A 10,383-nucleotide genomic window follows, 5' to 3' on the forward strand; every position below is an offset into this window, starting at 1 on the left:
GAAGGTGAGGGATCAGCCCAGAACTGCACAAGAGGATCTGGTCAATGACCTGAAGAAAGCTGGGACCTCAGTCTCAAAGAAAACCATTAGTAACACACTACACCGTCATGGATTAAAATCCTGCAGCGCACCCAAGGTCCCCCTGTTTAAGCCAGCGCGTGTCCAGGCCCGTCTGGAGTTTGCCAATGACCATCTGGATGATCCAGAGGAGGAATGGGAGAAGGTCATGTGGTCGTGTTTGGAGGAAGAAGAAGGATGAGTACAACCCCAAGAACACCATCCCAACCGTGAAGCATGGAGGTGGAAACCTCATTCTTTGGGGATGCTTTTCTACAAAGGGGACAGGACCAGTGCACCGTATTGAGGGGACGATAGATGGGGCCATGTATCGCCAGACCTTGGCCAACAACCTCCTTCCCTCAGAGCATTGAAGATGGGTCTTGGCTGGGTCTTCCAGCATGACAACGACCCAAAACACACAGCCAGGGCAACTAAGGAGTGGCTCCGTAAGAAGCATATCAAGGTCCTGGAGTCGCCTAGCCAGTCTCCAGACCTGAACCCAATAGAAAATCTGGAGAAGGTTTGTATGAAGGAGTGGGCCAAAATCCCTGCTACAGTGTGTACAAACCTGGTCAAGAACTACAGGAAACGTATGATCTCTGTAACTGCAAACAAAGGTTTCTGTACCAAATATTAAGTTCTGCTAATCTGATGTATCAAATACTTATGTCATGCAATAAAATGCAAATTAATTATTTAAAAATCATACAATGTGATTTTTCTGGATTTTTGTTTTAGATTGCGTCTCTCACAGTTAAGGTGTACGATTGTGTATGGTTAAAAATTGCAGACCTCTACATGCTTTGTAAGTAGGAAAAGCTGAAAAATCTGTGTATCAAATACTCGTTCTCCCCACTGTATATAGTCATACAAGAATTCATATAGGCATTTCAAAAGTCCAAAATATAGCCAGCCGGCTCATCATCTGCTGTAAATGTTGACTAAACCGAGCAAAGACAGATTACTGAGCCTGTCTTCAAAGGGGATAAGCCCTTTGAGTTTGGAGTAAACAAAGACAATTTGTCTCATGGAGAGATTAACATTTCCTGAAAAAAATCTAAAGTGATACTGCAGAATGTTTTTATTGTGGTCTGAAGTGTTTACATCAATATTTCCACTAAGTTTGTTTTGTCAGTGTTATTACTGGCATGATATAGTTTACTGTGTACATAACTATAAGGATGTGTACACTGTCTGGAGTCTCAAGCTCAGATGGCTGTCCATGTGTCTCCTTTGCTATATGTGTATATGTATATGTACCTTCATATTGACTGGGAGAAGCAGGTACTTTAATTGCAAGTAATTGTACTAAGCGTTATTTTGGTTTGTTGACTTTATTTATTTACAGTTTGGCTGTGTTCTGTCATTTCTTTCCCGTAGCTGAGGTCCAGGCCATCGCCAGTCTGATAGAAAAACAAGCTCAGATTGTGGTGAAGCACAAGGTAGTGTCTGAGGCGTCAAAGGAAAGGAAAGAAGCCCTCCTCGCTCAGTACGCTAACGTGACAGACGACGAGGAATATCCTTTTTTTTTTTTTTTTTTTTTCCTCTAGTTGTAAAGTTGACTTCGCTAACCGATGTTTCCGTGACAGTGCAGACGGACTGTCCATGTGTTATGTTGTCTCATCCAGCGAGCGTTTCCTTCAGACGCGCTCTGTCAGTTCTGTCCTTGACAAAATCACTGAAGCTGAAGAAGAGGAGCAGACAAGTGGAAACTGCTTTACTGGAAATGATAAATGTATCCTTTCTGAAGCTTTATGTGGTCAGAGGCTCTTTAAATGTGCATGGTACCCAGTGTTACTAATTCCAATAGCAATGGATAATGCACCAGTTGCATAACCCTGAGTAGACAACATTGCTCCAATCATTTACACCTCCATAGTGGTATTGTGTAGTAATGATACACTAGCAGAGTACTTTGCTTTCATCCAGCTGTCCTTTACTGAAAGTGTCAGCCCTGTTTAAGAACACCAACGTGGAAGAGGTGCTGAGCAGGCAAAAGCAAAAGCGGGACCAGGCTCGTGAAGACGCCCAGAAGAAGAAGGAAGGGGACAAGATGCAGCGGGAGAAGGACAAGCTAGCCAAACAAGACCGAAAAGAGAAGGAGAAGAAGCGTACACAGAAAGGTGAACGCAAAAGATAAAACCGAGAGAAAAGACACTTCGTACGTGGGAAATTTTTTTCGTTATGAGACAGAAATGAAAAACAGTCATCACCTCCTTTTTAGCTGAACCGCATTGGCACATTCAGTATGTGAACATGTCTTCATCAGACCCTCCATGTTAATAATTTTCTTTCCATATGTATAAAAATACAACGCATTACATTTTGCGCACATCTTCAATGACAATTGAAAGTCAATCGTATGTCAATGCAAAAAGAATTGGCTAATTTAAGTCTCTGGCGATATGTTGTTGACGAGTGTGAAACATGTTTTGGCTTAACTTTGACACAGTTGCCCCTCAAATGATCAATACCCTTAAAACACACATGGCATTGATTATGGTAAAAGCAGAGGAATGCTTGTAAAGCAACCGAGTCCAGAGTTCGCGATATTAGAGGGAATGATTGCTTTTGTATCATTATTCAGATTTTCATGGAAAATTATTAACATTGAAAGAAATTAAAATGATTAGTGTGATTTATTTTTTTTTGCGATGATCTATACCCACCAAAGATTTTTTTCTTTAGTCTGTAGGATATTATCTGTAGGTCGGGACGTCTCTGCAGAACCACAATACTCAATTCCTAATGGTCTGACATCTACTTTTCCGTTAACAAATATTGTGCCCCCTGAGATTTGGATATGGCACTAGTTCATGTTTCAATTTCGATACAATTGGGATTAATTGTGCAGCCCTAGTCCAGAGTTTCTGCTATTATCCTCTGTGCCAATATGCCTTTCATATCTTTACATCTTTTATGTAAAGCAGGTGTCAAACTGTTTAGTGTCAGGTTTTACTGTCTATGCATTTTGTCTGAGAATAAACACAAACAACCAGTTGCAAATTATACCTCCAATATATTGTGTACCATCATTTAAATGTTTATCAGGTTCATCATCTTTTAAAATGAATAAAACAAAACCAGCAATTTGGACTGCTTTATTTTAAAATTTTCCTTTTTTAAAACAAGTAACAAGAAAAAAAACCACAACATGAACATTAAAATGGCAGGGCATGGAACAACGGCCAGGCAGTGACGACGACGGACTAACGCTGTGAGAGAGGGGTTGCTTGATGAAGCTTTGTAATGATACAAGCTTGGTCCCTAGCTGACAAACTGTCACACTAATAAGGAGATTTGATAATACTGTCTGAAATTAATTAGAAGGAAAGTGTGATTATTACATTTCAAAACGCTGAAAAATGTCAGTATGTTTAGTTTCAGTTAAAACTTATGACCAAATTGCAAATGAAAGAGTTTTCTGATTACAGTTTTCAAGGCAACCCTAAGAAGAAATAAGTTTCAGAAATGAACTGGAACTTATCAGAAAACATTTTATAATTCAGAATTTTCCGATTAAAGCAAGTCTCAAAGACTAAACTGCATCCAGAGAATTATTCTTTTAACTTAGCTATATTACATTTCACTGATACAAATATGTTATGTTTCTAGTGGAAAGTGTGATTAATACATTTAAAACAGTGAACTTTGAGTTTGAGTATCTTTAGCACAGTTCAAACTTCACCAAATTGCAGATAAATAAATACAAAAACTCAGATTATAACATGTTATGGTTACATAAGAAAAACTAAAGCTACAGAAATTAATTCAAACATTTTTGAAAAGATTGTAATTTTTAGCATGTTTGTTTTAAACTACTGCCCTAATGATTCAATTATTGCTTTGGAATACCCAGAACTGAGGTCCCATTACATTCCAATAAATAAGTAAAACAATGAAGAATTCACTGAAATCTTCCTCATAAATAGTGCCTTTAAATACAACGGTGATGGAGCAAGATTCACGTTAATTTGGAACTGACACTAATTAAATGAAATGAAGTTAAGATGCAGCAGGATCAATTACATTTCATGCAATTCTGACACAACAAATGTTAGCCACCTGGAACTCCTGGGTGCCAAAAAGTGCAGCCATCATCAAACTTCATATTACTCATTTCATATTCTGCAGTGATCACTGTGTTGCAGGTAAAATGTCACTATACACTTGCAGGGTTTTTGTTTGTTTTTTACATAACCCTGTTGCCTATGGGAAATGTTTAATCTGGGCAGTGGTTTTCAAGACATTTAGCTCATGTTTGTTGCCTGCTAACTCATAACTTAAAAGAGTATCCCTCAAATGGAGAGGAGCTCCTCTCTGTGAGTGTGGCCTCCCTGGTAACATGGTGGTCCTGCATCTTGATAGGTTTTGGTAGTGTCATCTGGAGAGCAGACCACAGGGCTGTGCGCATCTTCCTTGTGGTAGCAGCAAGGTCCTTCAGTGCAATGACCAACAACAGGGTGTCTATGAAACAGAAGTGAGTCAGGACCGGCAGCGTTTGAGAGAAAGGAACATACAGGTATGCAATATGAGTTACCTTTGTCCTCTGTGAAATGGGCTCTCTGGCGCTGGTTTTTGGATATGCTGGCAATCTCCTCCCTGCGTCTCGCCTGGGTGATGCAAATAGCCATGTGATGCCTGTTCAGTGCTGTGTGGATGCTCATATGGAGGGGAGTGTTGCACAGACATTCCATTCTATCCAGAAGGCTTGCTACCTGCAACACACAACGCAATCAACCCTTATATTCCCCCTCAGTCTTAGAAATTCATTTGTTAATGTGGTATTCTACAAACATGGACAAGGTGCTTACAGAATAACAAGCCATCACATAAACGTAACTTCACAGAAATAGAAAATGTATCTGAAAATATAACTGTTTGCCTTAATGGGGTCTTAGTTGTACTGCGTGTGTAAACTGAATTTCTTTTAACAAACCTCCACGAGACTGCATTAAAGGGAAGTAGTTTTCTCTTAATAAAACTCATGGGTGAGCAAAATAAAACTGCATATATCACCTACAGAACATAACAGGGCTGCTGTGATACAATTCACCTGCAGATGGCAGTATGGAAGCAATTGATTCAGCGGTCTCACCCTCGCTTGCTCTCTCATCTGACTAACAATGAGGCGGTCCACTCTTGTGGGATTTGGTGGAGTTTTGGGTTGGGTAATGTTGGCCGCTGTTGCAGTTCTTTTACCAAGAAATGTCTTGGCAACGATGATCTCTGTCTAAAATAAAAAACAAAAAAAACAAGTGAGAACAACAGACATCCCATAGCTAACAAAAATGAAAATATATTCATAGTTCACAGAGCATATCTAAACATAAATTGGGTGATAAAATGTTTGTATTTATGACACAAAGCGTACCCTTTTTCTCTCCCGCTCCAAACTCCTCCACTGCTCATAACACTCGTCCAGGCACAAGTAAAGCTGGATCACAGGTCCTCCTTGATTCATCACCATTGAAGTTGTCATGGCTGAAGCCATGCCATGATAAGTGCTCTCTCCTCTGCAGGTCACCATGTCACTAATATAGGGGTTGAAAGCTGCAGACTCCTTGGCTGACATCCTATCCCCCACATCCATGCCAGGAACACCGCTTCCACAGGGCAGTGTGGATCTAGAGCTGAAGTTAGAGGAGTTGATGGGCACGCTGGAGTACCTTCTGGGGTCATTCACAGGATACATGAAAGGCATGAGGTGCTGTGTATTGCCTACACTGACCATGTTGTTTTCTCCATCAAATCTCTGAGACTGTATGCTCCCCAGGTGGTCAAAGTACGGGTTTTGTGAGAGGGCCTGTTTTTTATCTCCCCCTCTCATGTTAGAGTTGGTTAGGGTTCTTGTGGAGAAGACTTCTCCTAGAAAGCCAGACATATGCATCCTCTTCTTTTCTCTTTGCATCTGTGACTTGAGCTTGTTCTGTATCAGGCCCTGCTGGACGTGATGCTTTGAATACTGGTTCATGCCTATGTTAATAGGGAGTGAAGTGTTCTCTCTGTGCATGATCAGGTTGCTTTGGAATTGGTTTGGATGGCTTAAAGATGCAGGGAATGGCTTGGGTGTCTGGAAGTATTCTGTGTTTTGTGGGATAAAACCAGGTAGATCTTGAAAGCCATCACACTTAAATGTTTTTTTCCTCACTCCACCATTTATTTCTGTCTGCACTGTCCCAAATTCTCCCACCAGCTGCTTTTGGGTCTGAATTGTAGGAGTACTCTGTGTTGACATAGCGGGACTGGAGATTTTCCATTGTTCAGCCATGCTGTCTTCATGGTGCGTGCCCACTGTCTGCCTGTGATTGTTTGGAAACTCTCCATGACATAAGCCATCATGCTCACCAGCCATGAACGACTGAAAACTGCTGACCAGCTGATTAATGTCATGTGGCCCATACTGCTCATTACTGGTGGGCTTTGCGCTGCTCTGGATGTACTGGTCTTCATAATAAGGATGAAAGCATGGGCTGTTCATTTCACTTTGATGTCTAAAGCCATTACTGGGGTCAGGGAAATAATTCATAGGCTGATTATTTCCTCTCTCAGCTGGCATTTTGTCAAACTTGCTTTTTTGTCCCTGTGACAAGTAGGTGTTTCCTCCTGTGTTGGGTATTGGTAGACCTGGTGGCAGTTTCTGAGGACGGAGGGTGTAGCTGTCCCGGTCTCCATTAGGCAAATTAAAAAGCCATTGTTGATTGGTAGAAAGGCCATTGGACTGTTGATAAAACTCATCTTTGTCCACTGACTGTCCCTGTGCTTTACTTAAAGCCTCACGGGATACATAGTTTGGAGGAAAGGTTGGGTTATGTTGCGTTTTAGCCTCTGATTGAAAATACTGTAGCAGTTCTTCTCTCAATGTCTTTGGAGACCAGACTGAATTACATGTAGGTAGACTGCTGAAAGAAAAATCAAAGACTTTATTTAATGTTAGAGTTTATAAAACAACTTCAACATATATGAAATGTATTCTTTTTTATTAAATGTAGATTCAAAACTACAGATATTTGTTTTGGGCTGTTCATTAGCCATAAATTACACAATACTACTGTTATACTATATACCCAACTCTACAATGTGAAAACCTTAAACCCCAACATACCCTTCACAGTAGTAGCTGTCCTGTGACTCTGCTTCATCCAAAATATTTGACACCAGACCCTGTAGATCAGTCTCTCCATCACAGATAGTATTATCAGTGGGTTTTCTGCCAGGAAAAGAAAACATGTCTCTAGAATTACACTCTTAACTTTTTTCTTGGAGAGCATTTATTTAGAGTATGGCTGACAACTTTCTTTGTTTTTCTTCAACAATAAGACTTGCGCCCAGTACATTTAACTAAATATTATCTTTGTGTTTATATTATTGTATTGTATTATTGTATTAAGTGTTATCTTTGGCTGGTTTTAAAGGCTGCATTACGAGATATCCTTTTCTGTACTTACCAGATTGTTCTAGCTGTTCTATTATGTGTATTTTCCCCATTTAGACATTTTGTCCACATTAGATTATTTTTTATCTAAAATCTAAGTGAAGATATTTTGTTAAAGAACCAATTGTCAACCCTAGAATAGCAGATTGTCTGCAATAAGCTTTTGGCTTTACCGTACTTTGATGCCACCGGCTTTCACAAGTTCAACTGAAACTTGCAAACTGCAAGTAGCCTGTTTCTCTCTGCCATTGTTTTTCAATGTTAGCTATGAAAGCTGACATTATACATATATAACTGCATAATTTAAATCAAAAGCTAACAGCCCGGTTTAATGTGGAAAAACAACAGCAGAGAGAAACAGACTTAACATACTTGCTGTTTGGGATTTTCAGGTGAACTCTTCCTCCCACTTCCCCTCAAACCCCCCCACTCTAAACCAAAACAGTGATAGAAAGTTGAAACTGGAAAAAAAAAAAAGGTTTTTAAAAAAGCTGACACAAAAAAAGTGTCCCCAAGTGTTACTACTTCCATGTTATCCTTATCCTGAAGTACACATCATAAAGGAGTTAAGAAACACAGAATTTTACTGGTATTGGTATTGACTACTTAATTCCTGTGACATTCTTACATTTAACTACCACTGAATAACAGAATGAAATCCTAAACATACTTGATTAGACAGAATACTAGTGGGATTGCCCTAACATTGTTGAAAATGAATACCTGCTTTTAATGCTGTTCTGGGCACAATTGATAAGGCCATAGGGATCATCGTGAGCATTGTGAGACCAGGGCATGTAAGATGCTGTGTTCTGTTCCTGTAGTGAGTCACTGGGGATAGCCATGGAGGGCAATGCCACGCTGTTTCCACCACCTATATTTACACTGGCCTGAAACAGAGAGAAGAGTGGGTTCGCCTGAAAACTAACTTTACTACTCTGTGTTGCTTCCTCACACAAAGCAAATTAATGCAAATTGCAGAATACACAAACCAGACCATTAAAGATGAAATGATAGTTCATCAATCAGTTGGTAAAAGATGAATCAGAAACTTTTTTGATAATAAAAAAATCAATTAAATTCTAAGAATGTGCTGCTTTTATTTGTTCAATACTATTGTAAAGTGAATATTTGGGGTTGTTTTGACGGCTGGCCAGACACAAATTTAAATATTTCACAGGCCACATGACTAATCGATAATGAAGAAATGAAAATAAAATACCATTATGTACATTTCTGCTGTGAACTGGGATTTAAAAAAAAGGTCGAACAAAGAGTTCAATCTAGCTTAACATTTAACGATCCAATCATTTTCCACCATTAATTTATTAACTCCTAATACAGGTGTGTGGATGCTGATGAAAATATGCCATATTTAAAAAATACCATTTCTATAACCATAAAAGCATAATTATAATATCTTACCTGACGCTGGTATGTAGGAAAGAGTGAGTTGGCAAATGTGCTCTGCTGCCCGTCAAAAGCCATTCTGAACTCCCTTGAACTTGAACTGATTCTTTACTCTCTTCACGTTACTGCTCGGGCAAAACACAAGGTACTCGTTGTTAATATTTGACATAACCATATGTGACAGGTTTGAGAAAACACAAAGAATTATTATCTTAACGTTAGTGCTATTTCAGATGAAAGAAACATGTTAACGCTAGTGGATTCACGTAATGTAGCTAAGCTAGCATGCGTCGATGCTGCCTTGGCTAATTTGGACCAAACTTTCAGCCATACTCAAACTGCTTCCCTGCCAGTCAAATGTGGTTAACTTTGCCTACACAAACCAAGACATCCGAGTAAAATAAAATATTAGCCTACCTGCGAAAGTACAGTAACGTTAACGTCAATTTTTGGAGTTAAACCGTTTTCTTCACGGTCTGTACATTATCTCCAACTGCTCTCGTGACCCCCCTCTGCTCGTCCCCCCCCCACACAAGTTCGATGTTGTCCTCGCGACATGAGCTTACATTGGCTATTTTTCGTCCAATTGACATCAAGCAGGAGATCCAAGCGCGTAGCAACATAGCAACCGTTAATATAATCCATGGTATCAGCCTATGATATCCATAGGTATCAGTATGGCATCTCACCCTCCCCCACTTCAGGCCATTGGGTAGAAGGCCTGCCTTATTTTTACTTTTTGAATAGAAGTGATTTTGGACACAACATGCGTGGCCTAAATCGACAATGGTGGTCCTGTTATTATGCCCGTCTGGAAGTTATCTATATGCTATAAATATATAAAAAGACATAACTATTTAATTGAAGATTCAGTTCGAATCACATTCAATTCAAAATTCATTTCAATTTAATCGAGTTATTGACCAAATACATTTTACGAAATTACTAGTACAATATTACTACATAGGCCTACATGAAGATACAAGTAATTAACAATGAATAATCCAACACCAGTTTGATTGATATGCCCTTGAGTCCACAATAATAATAATAATAATAAAAAAACATTTAGCACGATAGAGGAAGAAAAATAGATATTTTATTAGAACAACCCAAGTTGATATGCCCTGGATTCAACAACAAAACGTAAAAGTCTACCCCCTGTCTTCCTCCTCCCATGAACATTAGGCTACTTCAAGGGAACGTCTGCTTGGGCCACGCAATCCAGCTGTGGAGCAAAGTCTGACAATTTTAGCAAAAAGACAAGTGCAAAAGCACTATTACCTTCAAAATAAAAGCATACACTTTGTCAAATTTACACACTTGGCATTTAACAGGTAAGGTATAGCATTACCTTTTCTTAGAATTAGATAACATCATAATTGTTAATTGTTTCTGTAATGTAATATATAATACAAATACGTACTGGATTAATGAATGCAATTGATATATATATATATATATATATATATATATAT

The 10,383-nt window shown here is 39.1% G+C and overlaps 2 protein-coding genes across 4 annotated transcripts in view; one reads left to right on the plus strand and one right to left on the minus strand.

Annotated features, from left to right (window-relative positions):
* ccdc43 (coiled-coil domain containing 43) overlaps window positions 1-2,598 on the plus strand; it is a 4,712-nt gene extending 2,114 nt beyond the window's left edge. The window contains exons 3-5 of the mRNA XM_032537736.1: window positions 1,441-1,576; window positions 1,740-1,795; window positions 2,013-2,598. Coding sequence (XP_032393627.1) covers window positions 1,441-1,576; window positions 1,740-1,795; window positions 2,013-2,200 — 380 coding nt within the window. The 3' untranslated portion in view covers window positions 2,201-2,598. The remainder of the gene's footprint in view (window positions 1-1,440; window positions 1,577-1,739; window positions 1,796-2,012) is intronic.
* Window positions 2,599-3,623: 1,025 nt separating this feature from the next.
* Window positions 3,624-9,497, minus strand: moto (minamoto). 3 transcript variants are annotated; one of them, XM_032537733.1, is made up of 8 exons: window positions 9,324-9,497; window positions 8,921-9,036; window positions 8,219-8,385; window positions 7,166-7,270; window positions 5,435-6,962; window positions 5,159-5,293; window positions 4,601-4,778; window positions 3,624-4,527 (listed from the first exon to the last, which is right to left on the minus strand). In XM_032537733.1, the coding sequence occupies exons 2-8, from the start codon at window positions 8,981-8,983 to the stop codon at window positions 4,337-4,339; spliced, it is 2,367 nt and encodes a 788-aa protein (XP_032393624.1). In that variant the 5' UTR covers window positions 8,984-9,036; window positions 9,324-9,497; the 3' UTR covers window positions 3,624-4,336. The 3 variants fall into 3 exon arrangements, with proteins under 3 accessions (XP_032393624.1, XP_032393625.1, XP_032393623.1); XM_032537734.1 differs by having other exon boundaries at window positions 5,435-6,959; window positions 8,921-9,030; window positions 9,323-9,497; XM_032537732.1 differs by having other exon boundaries at window positions 8,921-9,030; window positions 9,323-9,496.
* Between the last annotated feature and the right edge of the window lie 886 nt (window positions 9,498-10,383).

The sequence above is a fragment of the Etheostoma spectabile genome, chromosome 15 (genome assembly GCF_008692095.1).
Source record: "Etheostoma spectabile isolate EspeVRDwgs_2016 chromosome 15, UIUC_Espe_1.0, whole genome shotgun sequence".
Classification (NCBI taxonomy): domain Eukaryota; kingdom Metazoa; phylum Chordata; class Actinopteri; order Perciformes; family Percidae; genus Etheostoma; species Etheostoma spectabile.